Here is a 20,100-nt window from a genome sequence, read left to right as displayed (position 1 = left end):
CGCGCTGTGGTGCAGAAAGGCCATATTGGACAGCGATTAGCTGTGCAGGAACAGCAATTGGTGTGAGGGGTGAGCAGGCACAGTGTCCTTGAGGCCTACCCCAGACACAGAGACACTGGCAGGCGGGAGCGCCCTGGTGAGGAGACTTGGGGAACCCTCCATTCGCCGGCCTTGATCAGAAGAGCACCTAGGGTCACTGCTCCTTCCGCCCACATCCCTTGAACGCGGAGGTCTAAATGGGATAAGCCGACATATCAGCCAACGTATCATTGGACGGCCCTGCCAGGAGGACGACGATACTGGGCCAACGCTGGGGAGACGGAGTTCGGACGGCGGACCTCCTGCACCAACAGCACTCATACCTCACGGGGTTGGGCCAAAGGTGAGAGCGGGGGGTCTCCCGGGAGAGCTATAGGGGCCCCCCAGCTGTGATACTGCCCCTCCGCTCTCCCTCTCGTTCACCTGCACTAGCTGACTTCGGCATGCTCGCCCTCACCACAACAGTGAATTTTACGCATTCAGGGTCATGGATTCCCCCAAGGGCAGGAAGGACAGGTCCGTGAAGGACCTTTTCCTTAAATCAATGCAGCAGTCTGAGAGCCAGTCAGGAGTGGGGCATGCAGACGAGACAGAAGGGAGCGAGAGCCCGGAAGCTCTCATTAGTCAATCCTACTTGGAGTCGCTCTTTTCCTCTCTTTGAGATGACCTGTCCACCATGAAGCACGAGCTGCTGGACGATTTACGAGACGTCCATTATGATGTGGACTTCCTGGGAGAGAGAGTTTACACACTAGAGGAACATGAAACAGGCCACGATGAGGAAATTGAAAACCTCCAACAAGAAGTCCTCAGGCTGCAAGAACAGAATTTGGACCTACAGGCGCACACGGAGGACCTAGAAAATAGGTGCAGGCGGAGCAATGTTCGCATCAGAGGCATGGCGCATGCAGAGGGCAATGGTGACATCAAGGCGCTGATGGTGGGCCTCTTCTGCTCCATTCTTGGGGAATCCCCAGAGTTCCCGGTAAAGCTAGGTCGCAATCATAAGGTGGGCCCACAGAAAGCTGCCTCTGCGCCACCTGCGGACATACGGACCTGTGTCCAGGATTACCAGGTGAAAGAAAGGATTCTTCACGAGGCTCGTAGCCATCCGGACTTTACATATCGGGGGCAGAAACCCACGCTCTTTCAGGACCAGGCTGCCTCTACTTTGCTGAAACGCAAAACCTTTTGGCCGATCACACTACACCTTCGGGAATCCGGCATAAAATACTCTTGGGGGCACCCGTTCCGGTTGAGCTTTCCCTACAAAGGGGAATTAAGGCAAATTCGATCACTTCCAGCGGCCTACAAGCTCTTAGGCATTGAGGAACCCGCGGCAGAAAGGCCCAGCACAGACTCCCGCCCCCGCAGACGCCAGAGCGGCCATGGGTGGATCACCATTAAGCCCCCCCCCCTCCCCGCACGCCCTGATCCAGACACTATGGCCAATTAACAGCAAGCACTGCTGTCGACTTTCGCATGGGCATCCTCGGAATAAAATGGACCTTGCTTCAGTCATAGTTTCTGCTTTGACACTGTAACCTTGATCTATGCCGATAGTATAGATAATGCTTTCATGGGCCTGCCTGGTGGGAGCAGGGAGCCATGGGCCACAGGTAACCCTTTCTTCTTTTTTCCTCTAAGAGCAGGATGCTCTGGACATGGATTCTTGTACTTTTGGCTCGTGTTCCCGTTTCACTGGGGGTTTTGTTCTTTGCACTGTTGGGGTCTCCTCCCCCTTGCTGCATTTAGCCTGACCTGTGCACGGCAACGCAATTCTTTTACACTATGGGCACCGGAGGATTCAACCCGCAGGAGTTAGATGGGCCCCAATACACCGACAGAAGGCGACATCCACCACACTTAGGTAGATGAGTGTACAATCCTGATGCTGAATGTGAAAGGGCTTAATAACCCCATTAAACGCAGAGCTATTCTGTCTTATCTTGAAAACTCAGGCGCCCTCATATGTTTATTGCAAGAGACCCATTTGCTGTCCAGAGACACACATCAGATGCGTTCAAAGGCTTTCCCACAGCAATACTTTCAAGTCTCCCCACTAAGAAAGCTGGGGTCGCCATTCTTTTCGCTCGGACATTCCCTGGGAAGGTGGGAGCCAAGGTATCGGAAGTTAGAGGGCACCTTCTGGCATTTTCAGGGACTAAAGGGGGACATTCATTAACACTGGCCACTATTAATGCTCCTAACGAAGGCCAAGAGGGGTGCTTACATAAGGCGATCGGGGGCTTGACATCTACACCTGATCGATCAATCTTTATAGGGGGGACCTGAACATCGTGTTTGATAGTCAATTGGACCGCTCCGTGCAGCAGCAGGGTCAAACGGTGGCTCTATCGGACACTTCTCGCCAGTGGTTGCAGGACATTGGGCTGGTAGACCTGTGGCGGCATTTCCACCCTCATACACTTGACTATACTTTGTACTCGCACACCCGGGGGACATATACACGACTAGATTACTTTCTAATGACTCGGTCTCTCCTCCCGACTGCACAGAGCACGGAAATTGAAACCCCAGGCACTCTCAGACCACGCGGCCGTCACTGCTGCATTGCTGTTTCCCCCCCCACCTCTCGCCCATCATACTCCTGGAGGCTCAGAGATGCGCTTCTCCACCGCCCTGAAGTTGTGACACTACTTACCAAAACACTGAAAGACTTCTTAGCTACTAACGACACCCAGGATACCTCAATCATCTCCCTTTGGGAAACTCTCAAATTGGTAACCAGGGGTGACCTCATAGCTATATGCGCTGCAGACAATAGGGCACGCAGGGAGACAAAGGACAAACTTTCCAAACAAGTGTTGGAATTAGAAGGTATCCACAAGAGCACAGGCACCCCTCGTATCTGGAGGAAACTAAAGGCAGCGCTGGCTCAGCTGGCCAGTTTAGACCTTGATAGGGTGGAATAAGCCGCTCTTCGCCTGAAACATACCTTTTATACTGGAGAGGAAAAATGCGGCCGTTTATTGGCTCATAAATTGCGTGCACAGCGGCAGGCGGCAGCTGTCCCGCTCCTCCTGGCAGACAGGGCTGTGGAGATCACACAGGAAAAAGAAATAGCTAATGCTATGCAGCTCTCTACACTGCCTAGTCATTGCCTGATCAGAACCCTTCCAGGTGCTGTCAGGGCATAACCCACTCTAGGTTGACACCTGATCAGGCAGCTTTCCTGGATAGCCCTATTAGGACTGAAGAGGTCATATCGGCCATAGCTCGTCTTAAACTCCTTAAATCCCACAGCCCAGACGGCTTCACCGCCATCTTTTATAAAACCGTTTGTTCCATTCTAGCCCCAATACTGACCCGACTTGCTCATGGCATCGATAACAGTATTGCCCAAACCAGGGAAGGACAACAGATATTGTGCCTCTTACAGTCCGATTTTAAAATTTACCCCAGGATATTAGCGTCCAGATTGGGACCCATGATGCTGGGATTGATAGAACCGGACCAGGCCAGATTGGTCGCAACCAGGCAATGTAGTGATAACTCCAGAAGGCTACTGCATTTTTTGGATAAGTCCCACCGTAAGTCCAAGGAGCATGTCTTCCACTCAGCAGACGCCGAAAAGGCATTTGACAGGGTCCATTGGCCCTTTTTAGAGACTGTTTTGGGGGAGTTTGGAGTTGGGCACAGATTCTACCAGTGGGTGTTCAGCCGTTATAGCCATCCCTCAGCCACTGTTCGGGTGAATGGCTTCATCTCTGACCCCTTCCATATCACCAGGGGCACACGACGGGCCTTTCCGCTCTCCCCTCTCTTATTTGATCTTTACATGGGGCTGTTTGCCCAGAGGGTCCGGGAAAATCAGCGGATCAAGGGGAACCTTTTTGGGGGAGAGCAGCATACCATCAGCCTTTATGCAGATGAGGTTATCGCAACGCTGGAGTCTCCCAAGAGGAATTTTCCACAGCTTCTGGTTTTAAAGTCAATGTGACTAAGTCCCAAGCGCTGGGCTTCTCTTTGCAGCAGTCAACTGTTGACACACTAGCCCTAGCGTGCCCCATTCGCTGGGACCAGAAGGCCATTACATACCTGGGTATATCGTTAGTCAGTATCCACGGCCGAGACGCTCTCTCTGAACTATACTACGTGGCTGCAGCAGACTAGACAAGAGCTTAAAACTATGGCGGACATTCAATCTCTCTAGGTTAGGCAGTGTGGCAGCTCTCAAGTGGAGCATCCAACCTAAATTCTTGTATCTGTTTCAAACTCTCCCAGTAGAACCACCATCGGGCGCGTTGAAGCAACTTCATTCTGAATTTAGTGCTTTTGTCTGGGCAGATGAGAGACCGCGAATAAATAGGGACCTGAGTTTCAGATCGCATGAAGAGGAGGTCTGGATATCCCTGATCTCGATCGCTATTATAAAGCAACGCAGTTGCGAAATCTATTAGAATGGACCCAACCGGAGTCCGAGAAAAACTGGCTCTTTATGGAGCGTGCACTGGCGAGAAAGTCTTTTTGGAAGGTCCCATTCCTTTGCAAGGCCACTGGGCCCCCTGGGGTTTATGGCTCCCCGGTGCCGCGAGTTACATTGAAAGCATGGGATGCCACAGCCATACGCAATAATTTGACAACCTTTCCATCACCTCTCACCCCGATTACTGAAAACACAAACTTCTCGCCAGGTCTGGATTGGGAGGCATTCAGTCATTGGGACAAAGCGGGACACAGGTCTATGGGACATTTTTTTGATATGGAGGGCCTCGATCCTTTGAGGATTTTAAATCCGATTTTAATATGCCTAAAACGGAGTGTTATCACTACTTGCAAATAAGACACTGGGTCCTGCAGCCACAGATTCGTCCTGGAGCAGAGCGGATCCTAACTTCCTACGAGCGCTGGTTACTCTCAAAACAATCCACAAAGAGATTGATCACAGAATTATATCACATTCTGTGCCCCCCAGAACAGGCAATCAAATCAGCGGGCCAACAACGGTGGGAGGCTGAGCTTGGATGGACACTGACCCCCAAAGAGTGGACCAATATTTATTACAGAATCCAACACTCTGGGTGCAACACTTCTAGCATAGAGACAGCCACTAAGATTATGATGTATTGGTATCTGACACCATCCCGACCCCATAAAAGCAATCCAGACTGCTCTCCTACTTGCTGGAGAGGGTGTGAGGCAGATGGCACACTATTAAATCTATTATGGGAACGCCCCAATCTCACACATTATTGGACACAGGTACTAGATGAGATCGATTGTCACTTCGATACCACACTCTTACGTTTTCCTGAATATGTGGTGCTAGGAGTCTCCGATAGGCTTACCTAGGCTTACCTACGCCCCTCAAGTCTCGTAAAGGTAAGCAACTACGCATAGCCCTAGGGGCGGCATTACAGAACATACTTTCCTCATGGGGCACAGATAGGACACCAAACTTCCATGGATGGCTTCATCGCCTATGGTATGTGCTAGGTATGGCGCGCATTTCATTCTCGCTCCAGGGAGATGGAGCTGCTTTCGCCGACATGTGGCGACCCTTGGTCACTTTATTTGGTTCTGAATTTCACAAACTATCCTGCCCTAGATTCCTGCGGCTTTTACGCCTTCCCGAACTGAACCAAGATGTAACCCATACACCACCACACTGAGCAGGAATGTGCGGAGCCCAATTTCCACTTTCATGTATAAGCAGCTTGAACGGGGGAGGAGATAGAAGGAGGGTGGGGCGGGCGGGTTGCAGGAAGTTTTATTTCAGTTTTAAATTGATGCTCTGCGTAGCACTCAGATGGTTGCCAACCCAGGATCTGGGTTTCATTTCTCATTGCATCTGGTTTGTTGTTAAATCATTAAAAAGACTTCAACCTAAAAATGGATTTTAGATGACACATGCACACAGGCAGACAATTTTTAACATTTGGCACGATGTTAGAACAACTGCTCCACAACAGAAATACTTATGCATGTATCCATTTTAAGAATAATATTTTTGGGGCAAATATAGGTGCTGTATGTAGAAGACATTGTTCAATTTTGATGTGTTCCTTGTGTTTGGTTATAAAAAACAAGAGACTGAATCAAATAAATATTTTGGGATTGCTGTTAGTGAGAAGCACTGATATAGCAATCTGCAAAAGAACACATACAGAGTAGGTTTAGTGCTACGGTCTTATTGCAGGCTACTCCATACCTTATAGTCTAACATTCTATGCTTGGAGGGGAAACAAGCTACATAGTTCCCCACAGGATGCCATTAGTATACCTTGCTCTCTGACTGGATACTGTTTGCATTTCTTTATTTCAGAGCATTGTGGTAATTTTGAAAAGCAATATTCTGTGTTATCAAATTCCTTTCCTCCGTTCTTTTTAATGTTTAATGGACGCGCTTTTTGAAACTTATCCTGCACTTACCAGATAAAGGCTCGCCGTGAGGGGAACGGCATCTTGAGGGGAGAGACGCTCCTTTTCTCACTCGACCTGGGACGCCGCCGTGAGGCTCCAAGACTACAAACCCCAGCATCCCCAGCTCCGGGCGCCTGCCGCTGACGTCATCAGGCAGCGCCCGGGCTGCTCATAAACCCCCCAGGCACTACGCAGCGCGGGACGCGCTTTTTGAAACTTATCCTGCACTTACCAGATAAAGGCTCGCCGTGAGGGGAACGGCATCTTGAGGGGAGAGACGCTCCTTTTCTCACTCGACCTGGGACGCCGCCGTGAGGCTCCAAGACTACAAACCCCAGCATCCCCAGCTCCGGGCGCCTGCCGCTGACGTCATCAGGCAGCGCCCGGGCTGCTCATAAACCCCCCAGGCACTACGCAGCGCAGGACGCGCTTTTTGAAACTTATCCTGCACTTACCAGATAAAGGCTCGCCGTGAGGGGAACGGCATCTTGAGGGGAGAGACGCTCCTTTTCTCACTCGACCTGGGACGCCGCCGTGAGGCTCCAAGACTACAAACCCCAGCATCCCCAGCTCCGGGCGCCTGCCGCTGACGTCATCAGGCAGCGCCCGGGCTGCTCATAAACCCCCCAGGCACTACGCAGCGCGGGACGCGCTTTTTGAAACTTATCCTGCACTTACCAGATAAAGGCTCGCCGTGAGGGGAACGGCATCTTGAGGGGAGAGACGCTCCTTTTCTCACTCGACCTGGGACGCCGCCGTGAGGCTCCAAGACTACAAACCCCAGCATCCCCAGCTCCGGGCGCCTGCCGCTGACGTCATCAGGCAGCGCCCGGGCTGCTCATAAACCCCCCAGGCACTACGCAGCGCGGGACGCGCTTTTTGAAACTTATCCTGCACTTACCAGATAAAGGCTCGCCGTGAGGGGAACGGCATCTTGAGGGGAGAGACGCTCCTTTTCTCACTCGACCTGGGACGCCGCCGTGAGGCTCCAAGACTACAAACCCCAGCATCCCCAGCTCCGGGCGCCTGCCGCTGACGTCATCAGGCAGCGCCCGGGCTGCTCATAAACCCCCCAGGCACTACGCAGCGCGGGACGCGCGCGGGCAGCGCCCGGGCCAAGGGCGGGCCCGTCCTTGCCCGTCTCTGACCGATCCTGACTGGACTGGGCCACATCTCTAACGCTGTTGTGACACTATACCCAAGGTAGAAGGGCGCACTTACTCTTGTTTGGACTTGAAAGTGATTGTTGCATCTCCTTGTCTTGCTTTATAGTCGCTCATCTTGCACAGCTAGTATTTTGTTCTAGTGGAGTTGTATTTTATCTTCTTCTAATTGACCTTTTTTAGGTTAACGACCATATTGGCTCTAGTATTGAATGCTTAGTATAAATGGCGTCCAAAGGTAAACGTACCGGTGGGGGTGGGTCTGTGACCGGTACTCTTGACCATTTCATTACAAGAGCTGTATCATGTCTAGAGCATGAACTTGCTATAACTGAGCGTCGCTTGTCTGTAGAGCTAGCGCAAGCTAGACGCTCCTCCTTGGGAATTCTGGCAGTGGCCAAATCTCCTTTGAAGATAGCGGTCCAGAATGGGGCGAACTAGCTCTGCAGGAGAATGTTGGGACAAGTCCTTCCACATCGCAGTCCTGCAGTGTTGTGTGTGATGCTCCTGGGTGCTCTGGTGACATTGCGATAGCAACTCGCAGCCCCCCTATCTCTAATAAATTAGCTTTAACCCACCCACAGACTAGGGCTAGTAAAAGAATTGTAAATCCCCCTAATGCCAAGAGGAAACGAGTAGGGGGGTCCCAGGGAGGGAGAAAGGCCAAACACCCTAATGTTATGGGAAAATCTCCAATGGGGGCAACACAGGGCGAAGTTCCCTTATCTCCTAGTGGGAATATTACTTGTCATACAGACCAGCCCCAATCGAGTAATATGGTTCTCGAAATAGAAAAAATGGTCCGTTCTCTGATTCTTCCCGTGCTGGAAAGGGTTAAGCTAGTTAGTGAGAAGGTAGATAGATTAGAACAAACTGTTCTGGATAATTTTTGCTCACTTAAAAATGTTATTAAACTAGCTACCAAGGTAAGGGACAATCCTGTATGGGTGTCCTCTACCCTTCCTACTCTCCCGCTGGCATCCTCTGTTAATGAAGTAGTGCATGGGGTTTTACCCGAGGTCGCTCTCCCCAAGGCACAGGTCACTGATAATTCTAATTTTATTAACCAATGTACTGATAATTTGGGAGACAACCTTCCGAGTGTGCCCAGTATTAATGCTGGAAAAAAGTCTATGAACAAAGAAAGGTCCTTGGAACCTGGGGTTAAAAACAGTATATCGCCTAGGGCTCATATTCATCTGCCCCCTGCCTGTACACCTTATGTTGCTGTTCTGACTGGAGTCCCAGAACTAAAGGAAGGTGTTTTGGAATCGTACCAACAACTAAAGAACAAAGTTACGTTTTGGTTAAATAGGAACAGACCGCTCCCTAATCACTTGGATGGAAAGATCCTCTTCACTAGAAGGGTTAGTTGGGTAGGTCCAAGACCCAAAGATGTCCCAGGGGACTCCATTATTGTCAACTTTGGAGATAGTCGTACAGTGCATTATATTTGTGACTCCCGACTGGCTTGCGACCAGTCAAAAATTGGGGTACATGATCTAGGGTTTTTTTACAATTCTTACCCCAATATTCCTGTAGGATTTAGTCCACCTCTGAAAAATTGGGAAGCAAATGATCTGTGCTCCTCAGTAGCTTTTGCCTGACCGACACCTGGGCCGCAGTCATTTACTGCACCTCTAATCCAAGTATCCCTGTTGGAGGGCCCAAGTCCAACGAACCTCTACGTTACTCCCCTGTTACCGGGGCGGATAAGATAGTAGATGTAGTTGTAACAACCCCTGATCTGTCTATGGAATCACAACGTGGACATGAGCAGCTGTGTGCGCACTCTGCTCACGTCCAAGGCCAAGGAAGGGAGGGGGGGGGGTCTATGGTCTCCTGGAATATTGCAGGCTTAAAATCAAAAATGGATTCACCGGATTGGCTAGGCTATATAGGCAACTTTGATGTCTGCCTCTTCCAGGAAACCTGGTCCTGCGAGCCTCAGTTCCTACAGGGATTTTTGAACTTCTATGTCCCCGCAATCCTGGGTCTAAGGGGACGTCCTAAGGGAGGACTGGCAATCTGGGTCCGACAGGACATATTTCCTAAGGCTTTTGCAATACCTACTGGGTCCGAAGATATTCAATTAGTCAGGGTGTCACTTGGAACCCTCGGTGATTTGGATATCTACAATCTGTATTTGAGGGACCCCAATAGGACAGGCTCCCAGGTTTTGGCTCTCTTGGTCTCCATTATTGATCAGCACTCAGGTGGGAGGCGAATAGTTGTAGCTGGGGACTTCAATATCACCTTCGAACCGCTCCTAGACCCTGACTCTGGGTGGGGCAACGAAGCTGTGGAAGACCAATTGTGGGGGGTACCTGCGCTTGACCTCAGTCCAATTAAAAGGTGGACTGAGATTATTGTCCAGACTAATGCTCTCTGTTTTGAGCATGGTTTGAGGGCCCTGAATGGGAGGACGCCAGGTGATAAACAAGGGGCGAAGACTTTTGACAATGGTCGTCATTCTAGCAGGATTGGTTATGTCTTATGTAGCTTGCAACTATGGCAACCAGTTTTAGATATGGTTGTTGAGGTTAGAGTTGAGAGCGACCATAACCCTATCTGTGTAGCGCACAGATGGTGGTTTAGTAATCGCTTAATAGCTGGTGGAATGGTTCCGTGCCTGCCTGAGGTAACTCTAACAAATAACATGCGTAGACTTAAGTGGGGGGAGCTCGAGCATAACATCCTGGCCATTGCCGATATAGATAACAAATTAGTTGATTCTATTGTTGAGCTTGAGGGTATGCTAATCCAAGACCCAGGCAATATTGAAGTTGCTGCATGCCATGAGAAGTTGTTTGCTGAAATAGGTTCCTATTTTTCTAAGCCCTTGAGGAACACGAATAAGGCTCCAACTAAGAAAAATAGATGGTATGACGGTGCTTGTAGAGAATCTAGGTCCAACCTAGTGAAAGCCCTGTCTAATGGTGGACAGGAGTGTATCCGCTCCGCCAGACTAGCATACAAAAAAGCTGTAAGGATGGCCAAAAAAAACTGGGATGAGCAACACTGGCTTGATTTAAAAAGCGCCTGCCATACCCGAGATTCCCGGCTATTTTGGAACATTCTTAAGTGGGGCAGTGGTGGGCGGCCTGATAGCCCCTCCAACTACGTTTCACAGGCAGAGTGGGTACAATATTTCAAACCTCAATATGCTTGTAGCATCTTGTTCAACTTCGCTTGGGTGCCAAATTATGTTTTTTACTCCCAGGGTCCCTTTTGCATCCAAGATGCCAGTAGGGCTCTATGCTCAGTTACCAGTGGACGTGCCCCCGGCCAGGACAGGGTTCCCTCGGACGTCTTTCTCCACAATAAGGATAACTGGAGCAAGTATATAACCCTATTGGCTAACGCTGTGGCTGCAGGCGCGCCAGTCCCAAAATCTTGGAGGGGGGCAGTTATTATACCTGTATTCAAGAAAGGCGACAGGACGCTCCCGGGAAACTATAGGCCAATTAGCCTCATCGATTCCATTCAGAAGGTGATAGGGAGGATGGTCCTGAACCAAATACAAGAATGGATGGATGATAATAACATTCTGTCACCCTTCCAAGCTGGCTTTCGGAAACTAACCAGCACGGTGGACCAAGTCTTTTACTTTGTCCAGCTCCTTTGGAAGGTGGTGACATTGGGGAACGGCAGTCTTTATGTAGCTTTTGTTGACTTAAGGGCTGCCTTCGATCTTGTACCACGACACCGGCTGTGGGCAGTCCTAGAGAGGCTAGGTCTCCCCAAAGAAATCCTGACAATGGTGATGCGTCTGCACGAGTCTAACTATGCTAGGATCCAGTGGGGTGGGGCGGGAGAAGATACATCTGAGTTCCCGGTTGAGCGTGGTGTGAGACAAGGTTGTACTATGGCACCCACGCTCTTCTCACTTTATATTAATGGGATAGTTGAACTTATGCTCTCTGTTAATACCGACGCTCCAAGGTTGGCTGGTGTTTCCATCCCCATATTATTGTTTGCAGATGATACGCTTATCGTATCCAGAACATCTAATGGTCTGCAAAAAGCCCTTCGCCTGTTTGATGAGTTTTGCCTTGATCATGGTTTAGAGGTTAATGTGGCAAAAACGAAGTTTATGGCCTTTAACCCTCATAGCAGCTTCCAAGGGAAAAGAGTGTTCATGAATGGGCAACCCTTAGAATTAGTAACCAATTTTACATATCTTGGATTGCAAATTTCAAATAATAATAAATGGCGCAGACATCTTGAAATGGCCTCCCTACGATTTAAGCAGATAACTGGTGCTTTGACCAGGGAATTTAGTAGGTCATTCACGAAACCAATAAGCCCGGTTTTGCAAGTTTATGAAGCAAAGGCCCTAAACTCTGTCCTCTATGGGGCGGAACTTTGGGGCTTTGATCAGCTAGCGACTTTGATAAATGTGGAGCACAAATTCCTGCGTAGGATTACTGGTCTTCCCCAGAGCACCCCTCTGATCCCACTTAGGTATGATCTGGGCAGGAGGTCCATTAAGGATATTGCAAGACTCCGTCCGGTTTTATACTGGCGGAGGCTTTGGACTACTCCTGAACTTTCCCACTATGCCAAGGGCCTGAATGACATTATAAAATCTGATGTTTTTCACAAAATTGAGTGGCTGAAGAACTTGCATGCGTCTTTAAAAGACATGGGTATGGAAGGGATGTGGACCGACCCAGCTTCTGCCCAGTTTCCATCAAAAAGTTCTCTTAAAATAGCATACTGGGAAAGAATTGATTCCCAGGTTCTGAGTAAAGCATCAGGGATGTCTGGGAACTTTTTGGAGTTCAAAGATTCCCCCAATCTTGAACAATACTGGGATGTGGTGACTAATGTGGGCGACAGGAAACTCTATTTCCAGTTTAGAGCTGGTTCTTTGCCTCTTAGATTTTTGACTGGAAGGTGGGCCATGAACTCGGAACTGCAGTGCCCTGCATGTGGGGCTGCGATTGAAACATCTCCCCACTTTCTGTTTGTCTGCCCGGCATTTGCTATTCCTAGGCGTGTTTGGCTTACACCAATGTGTAGATCCCTCGGCACAAGGAGCAGCGCTGTAGCTTTACGCATTTTGCGCACTAGCTCTTTGACATTAGTCTCTGTCGCATTGGCAAAATACCTGGGCTGGGCATGGGCATTGCGGAGAAAATCAATCAAGCGCACCCTTGATGGTCTCTAATGAATTCAGTGTTTGGGTTTTCCCTATTTCTAAGCTGCACCAGGGACAATTTTAATCCAAAAATCTTTTTATTACTATATGTCAGTCCATTGAAGTGTTTAATGTTTTTTTTAACAAGGTTCTTTTAATAAGGTATTTTAATGTATTTATTGAAATGTATGTTTTTAGGTACTATGTTTGTGTCTTTTATGATTGTATTTTTAAATCGAATAAAGACTGATTGATTGATTTTAATACTTTTTTTTTTTGCACTTGAAATAACAAAAAGAAAAGAAGGACATTCATGCGCAACTGGCACCCAGTTCAGTAAATACATTTTGCAGGGTCACAGCTTCAATTACATAATGGTCATTACATACATCCAGGCATAGAAGCACAGGTAGCCAACACAAGCAGACACCTCGGAGGAAGAAATAGCTGGCCAAATCACATACATCTCAAGCCACCTGGACCCTTCCATCCACTGTACCATTTGTGGCATCAATACAATCACCCACCATGTCTAATCCGTAATATGCCCTCCACCATCCCCAGATCTTATGGAATTAACGGGGCAGCCCCTACTACGGTAGGTTACTTTCTCGACTGCCATGTAAAAATCCATTCCTTGTCAATATTCATGCATGGCTAAAAATCCATTCCTTGTCAATATTCATGCATGGAGGATGTCTCTGGGGCACCCTAGTACCTCGCTATGTCTATTTTGGCCACCACTAGACCCTGTGCACTAAACAGAATATTAAATCAAGGTAGGTCTATATTGTTGGGGATTCCTAGTAGAATATATCTTGGATCAAGTGGGAGAGGCGCATCCAGCATATGCAAGAGTTACCGGACGATCTCATTTCAGTAGGATAGTGTGTGGACATTCCCATATTGTGTGCATGTGGCAACCCATGGCTTTGGAGCATCTTTGCCACTTAGGTCTGGGGCCGCTCCGTATGCTATGTAGATGACAGATATCATAATAAATTCTATGCAGAATTTTGACCTGGATGAGACGTAGGCACACTTTGATCGCAACCTCACAAGGGTTCATTATGCTGTCTCCCAGTCAATGTCCTCCATGGCACCCAGATCTCGTGTCCATCTCTCTCAGCTGTCACAGTGAGTCTTGCATGTCTTTATTTATAGTTCTATAAGTCTAAGATCTTTTGCCTCTGCGGGATCCCTCCATTAAAATACACCACTCAAGAGGGGCATATTCCGGGATGTCCATCCTGTTCAACCCCTCTGCTTGCTATGCATGGTGTAGCTGAGTATATTTTAAAAACTGTGTTGGGTGTAACTGATAGTCCCGTCGAACTGAGGAGAATGTCATGAGTGTCCCGTTCAAGGATATCCCCATTTTAGAGATGCTCATTGTGTCCCATTTACCAAAGCCCCAAAGTTTGGTTACTTCCGTGAACCACGCGTGTAGGAAAGTAGGATCTGCTTCTTATGGTTACCCCCACTTTTTGTTGGATGTTACACTGTTTTTGACGTGTCTGACCGGGATCCTGCTAATCAGGACCCCAGTCTATCTGCTTTCACCTTAAAATGTTATGCTATGTACTGTGGTACACTCCAGACTGGATACTGGGGTACTCTTATAAGTCCCTATTTTATAGTACACATGTACCCTGGGCATAGGTAACCCAGAGGCCTCCCATGTGCTGAAGCATGCATTATGCCACCCATGAGAGGCCATGCAGAATGGAACTACAGGTCTGCCATTGCAACCTGTGTAAGCTGGTGCTTGCACCAAGTACTTTAGCTATAGGTTCACTATATCTATAGGTCACTATACTTAAAACGTAAAAGTCACCCCTATAGCAGGCCTTTACAATCCTGAAGGCAGGGTGCTGGGTTTTACGTGAGAGGGTGCCCCTGCATGAGCAGAGCCCCTCTGCAGCTTTCGGAGACCATTCTCCCGGGTTGTCTGTGACTCAGCCAGACATATAGGTAGAGGTGCATTATAACCTCGCGGTAAATGCTCTCTCGAAAATGGCTGACACAAAACTTGTCGTGTTTGTTATCAAACACCTTGGAATCATACCTCCACACCGGTAACCAGTGTGGAGGTATGAATCCACCCTTTTGAAGCAAGCTTCGTGGGGTCACTGGTCTTTCCGGTGACAGCCTTCTCGACCCGGACAACACAAAATGGTTGCTGCCGACCAGAGATACATTTCTGCCCTCCTGCTGCTGAGTCAAGCTCGAGCAGGGGAAGGCAGGACAATCAGCATCCTGTCACAGGGAGGATTTAGTGTATTGGGGCTGGGTGGGTGCACTACCAAAGTGCATGAAAGTCTGTATCTGGGGCACACTTAGTGTCCCTGTGCATAGTCCAGTTCAAGCCAGTCCCGGGATCTGTTGGCTCCTGCTCTGGTGCAAAACTGGACAAAGGACATGGGAGTAACATCCTCTCTGTCCTGACCCCCTCCCCCCCAGGAGGGTCCCCTGAATCTGTCCAACCCTCTCCTGTGGTTGCATAAGGGCTTACCCGGCTGTATGATCTTAGATTTGACGAGGACAAGATTCTCAACAAGAAACCACGGACCTTCAACCGTCTGGACACTCTGGACTTCGACCCTTGGATTCCATCTGACACTTTCTTCCTTCTCAGCAGCAGCACTTTTATGAAGCTCCCCATTGAAAACAATGGTGGTTTCCGACACCTTTTCCGACCTATGCACCCGGCTTCCCTGGGATAGATAACTCAGGTATCCACGGGTGGGGTGGCTCTCCAACCGCCTAAGTTCCAAATGGTTTCCCCCAAGTCCACCGAGAAGGGCCCTTAACCTTTATAATTGTAACCGTGACTCCCCCATAGAATTGTACGGAGCCCGTGGTCGAGTTAGCACACTCCACCCGTCCTTCATGGGGTCCCTAACTACTCACCTTGAGTGGTTCCTTGGGGTCACAATGACTTTACGTGTTCTAGACACTGTCTTGACTCAAGTTGTGGTTCTTATACCACTATTATAGTATATGGTTTGGTCTCCCCCGGAGCCCACTGTGTATTGTGCCACTTACAACTGTTTCTTTACGAAAGTATTGTGTGCTTTGTGTTGCATCCTCGTGTAGAGGATATTAGAGAGCGCTATATAAATATACATATTTTTATAACTACTGTGTGGTTCTCCTTTCATTTAGTTAATACAAAAGGTGATATTCTGGTAAAACAAGCTGCTTTACATTCCTTTAAGATTAAGCCTGAAGGCTGTTCTCCACAGCTACCATTAGAATAGCTTTCTAAAGGTTATCTTTTACCTCATACATCATAAGAGTTGTTTGGACAAGGTGCCCACTTTAATAAGTGGACAGCATATACCAGGCCAACTTCTCACAACGCCCCCTTCCAGAGCTGGGTTTTTTGGGTAATCGTGTGTGCCCATCCCAGTGTTCTTGTTACCTATGGATGCTGACAGGGACACTTGTATCGCCTGGGCCAGACTCTGGGCATAGGCAGTGTATGTATGAGTGCTTCTCCAGCCCTGCATGTTCCAATCAGAATGTCCGGTGGTCCCAAGGGGCATATATCTAGTCATTGATAGCAATTAAGTGAGCAGTCCAGTAATAACTTTCGATATCTGGGAATCTGGAACTGCCAACCTCCCATTATACTGAAACCGCTGCAAGTTCTGGAGTGATATCCGGGGGGGGCCTCTATCCAATAACAAAGCCCTTCACTCTTCGTTGATTTTGGTAAACACTCACAGGGCCATATGTAGCGTACCTTTTGGAACTCAAATAGTAATTTAGGTAGGGTGGGGAGGCAATCAGGCCTGTCCTTTTGATAACCATACAAGTTTACATCTGAGGTTACGGCATGTCGATCTACCGAGCATAAATATCGACTGGTCGCGGTGGATCGACTGGTCGCGGTGGATCAGTGATGTAATGATCTGCAAGAGACACGTGGCCAGAATGGTGGCCAAAAACTTTGTTTCAACATATGAACCATGATTAGGATGGCAGTCAGTCAGACCACCACCTGCTATTGCGGCGGTCAGGAGACCGTCCAACAAGCATACAGGAGTCGGACTGCCGCATTTCGATGCAACCGCCGGGCTGGCAGTCGTAAAGTTGTCAGAACCACGGTGGTGGCATGCTGCACCTATGATAAAGGGCCGCAGAAAATGCCGCCACCATACAGCAACTCCTGCACGTCCATGCACCATGTTGTGCATAGCACACGGTGCAGAGGTAAGTGGAGGCAGTACATGTGCCCCCAGTGCCACTTTTCAGTGGCCTATGACGGGAGTGGGCCTTGTTTGGGTCCTCAATATCCCTTTCCGACAACCTTTTCAAGTCGGTGTTCCCGCCATGAAAAGGCTGTAAGAAAGGGATATCCACATCCCGATGGAGTTGCCTGCCTCGGCACTGCCACCATTGTTGAACGCTCATAAGACCGCTGCCTCGTCTGGAGCGTTTATAAAACTCGGCTGGAATGTCATATGACCCGCAGTCTTTCCTGTTTTTAATTTTACTATGGCGTCGTGAACCTCGCTTAGCGTGATTTCTGCCTCCAGCAACTCTTGTGCCTATGTGTCTATTCTTCCACCACACTAAAACGTTAATGAGCCTTTAATTGATTCTATCTTTGCTAGAGCCAGAATGCGCTGGGTAAGGTTTTGGCTTGGGGTCAAATTTAAGGATCAGGCTTATTGCTGCCTGCAAAGAAACGAATAAGAGCAGACCTAATTCCATACCGTATTTTTTTTTTTTTTACTCTTTTTCTACTGAGTTGTTCCTCTGTTAGGGTCTAGTATTTTCTTTTTCTCCCAGCCACCCTCTGTGAATGGGTCAGCATGAGCACTTGATTGATTGATTGACTTTCAATTGGCTTTCGGGCAATACAGTCTCTACATAAATGATATAATAATGACATGAAAAGCCCCACCTATAAATCAAGCGCTAAGTGTTTCAGCACACTACTAAGGAAGTACTACAAGTGAAAGGCTCCAACTCTGTGACAAAACCTCTGGTCTCCTTGCTCATTGACAGCACTCTTGACAGTTTTCAATGGTGTACTTACAGTCCACTGCATTTGTAGGTGATAAAGTATGGAAAATAAGCCAGAGCAAAGCAGTTTCCAAAATGAAAGAGGGTCATTTTCTCGGTTGTTGACGAGTCTTTTGTTCCTCAGATATCAAGGAGCCTAGAGCCCGCTGTAAGAGTCAACTGCAGGTCATCAGGTGTTCCCGTGCAGGTATTTACGGCAATCGGACCTGGAAAAATGTATACAATTACTGATTAAAATGCCAAAATATCAAAGAAGAAGCACACTCGCCATCCGAGAAGAATGACCATTAGTATACAATCCTATGCGGAAACAGGGAAAAACCCAGACCACCGGTGCCTGCGAAAACATGAGTCTGGAAGACACTCAATCACAGTTGGGACACCAGGCTTATAAAAGGCTCTTGCCAAGCATAAATGTTAATTCGATAGCACCAGTTTATCAGGAAGTATCCCAATAGGCTAGTCCACATAGCACACTAAACATTATCGGATCTAAAAGTTTGGTTTGGGGGACGATCAAGTTTCATACGAGGTAACGCACTTTCACTACATGCTTTCAGGAAGAACACATCACCATACAAAACAATACAATATTCAAAATGTAAACTCTTAATCCTTATATTTTCGTGCAACCATAATCCAATGTGTGCAATGTTATGTATAAGTATATAGTACAATGATTATGTTTTGAATATTTGTATTTAATTTTGAAACGTGTATAGATAAAAACGATCAGGACAACATTTTATCATTCATTACAATTATAAACGAGAAGGGGTGAGTGGTAACAGGTCACAGAGTTTCTGTAACACACGAGGGTGATAAACAGTCTTATTATTTTTCTTAAAAGGAAACGGTGGACATTGATAAGAGCAAATATGCACCAGAAGCCCTCAACTAACCAGTCAAACATCGACCAACTCGTTAAGGTAACTTACGGTGATCATCTGTCTGTCCTTATGTGAATTCAGCCTTATCTGTGTCGCTGATCTTCGGATGTCATTCGTTTTAGAGCTTCCGGGTCAAAAAGTAACCAATACCACGGCTGAACATAGTCTGAGAGACGTCTGAAAGTAGACAGTATGCCTTCATGTGTAAGGTGACATAGGATTGGAGCACTGGGGGAACACTAGCAAATCACAGTGGTCCCTCAGATTTCTGAAGTGCTTATTGGCTCTGGATCCTCTCGTGCATGTGTCCTCGTCCTTCTGTCTGATGGCAAGAGACTTTATTTTCATGGAGGGTCTCATGAGGTGATTTAGTCTCACGTTTGTCGGTGACAACCTATTATAAACTGTGCAGGCAAGGCTGAGCTGTTGCTGCTTGCCTTTCTGGACCGGAAAGAGGGGAGAGAGTAGACAGAGGCGCAAATAGTGCCATTTTTTTTTGTTGCATATTTATATAGTGCGAACTCGACCCGAAGGTATTGGAGCGTTTTACATGAGCACCGGATTTACATTACACATTCAGGCACGGGTGGATTAAGTGATTTGCCCAGAATCACAGGATGTGGACGCGACCTCGAGGCACGAATCCTGGTTTCCTACACCAAAGTCGGCAGTTTAAGCCAACGGACCACATTCTCAATTTCGTGGGGGGGTCTAATTCTTCCAGCAGAATTGAGATGAAGGGGTGAAAAAACAACAAAGCCTCGTTAACTCGTAAATTGCCTTTCAAAGACCTGTGAAGTACTCGGGTGCGGCTTTGTGTGCGCCCGAGAAGCTGTCTCAGCTCCTGGCTGACACTCGACGAGGATGGGGGGTGGGGGGTGTTGAAGCCCTGTGAGCCCAAGGGGCGTTGCGTGCCTGGGAGTAGAGGTGGACAAGTTGCAGTTTTGTATAGCGTGAACTTCGACCAGAAGCTGTTGGAGGGGAGCTTTTTACACGTGCACCAGTTAAATTATATAAGGGCATATTATTAATATTTTTATGTAGACACTGGGATATTAAGTGATTTTCCCAGAATCAGAGGATGTAGAAACTCGAACCTGGTTACCTAGTTCCAAAGTCGGTAGCTCTGGCCCTTATGCTACATTCTCTCCTATAAATAAGCGGGATAACTGAGGCAGGTGGCTGGGTCAGACTGGGATGAAAATAGTTGGGGCAGCAAAATCAATGTGGCCTCCGCTAGTAAATTAGATAGCTAAAAAAAAATGGCACATGTTCTCAAATAGGTACAGTTTTTAGAACTTGTATAGACACAATATTGTAGCGTCCTCCACAGCCCGGGTACATGTGAATGAACACATGAAGCTTGGTGCTACACATTATTATTCCTTGGCATGTAACTTAACTGAACACTACATCATGAATTCTATAACGCACG

The 20,100-nt window shown here is 48.0% G+C and overlaps 1 protein-coding gene across 3 annotated transcripts in view; it reads right to left on the bottom strand.

Annotated features, from left to right (window-relative positions):
* TMEM147 (transmembrane protein 147) overlaps positions 1 to 20,100 on the bottom strand; it is a 69,752-nt gene that overhangs the window by 41,927 nt on the left and 7,725 nt on the right. Inside the window, exons 1-2 of one of the 3 annotated variants that reach the window (XM_085615883.1) lie at positions 18,714 to 18,861; positions 17,789 to 17,981 (exon numbers count right to left, since the gene is read on the bottom strand). In XM_085615883.1, the coding sequence (XP_085472009.1) occupies positions 17,789 to 17,865 (77 nt within the window). In that variant the 5' untranslated portion in view covers positions 17,866 to 17,981; positions 18,714 to 18,861. Of the gene's footprint in view, positions 1 to 17,788; positions 17,982 to 18,677; positions 18,862 to 20,100 lie in introns of those variants that run through there. The other 2 variants (XM_085615885.1, XM_085615884.1) reach the window with 2 other exon arrangements.

Source organism: Triturus cristatus, chromosome 7 (genome assembly GCF_964204655.1).
Source record: "Triturus cristatus chromosome 7, aTriCri1.1, whole genome shotgun sequence".
In the NCBI taxonomy this organism is placed as follows: domain Eukaryota; kingdom Metazoa; phylum Chordata; class Amphibia; order Caudata; family Salamandridae; genus Triturus; species Triturus cristatus.
This window is presented reverse-complemented; position numbering and strand designations above follow the sequence as displayed.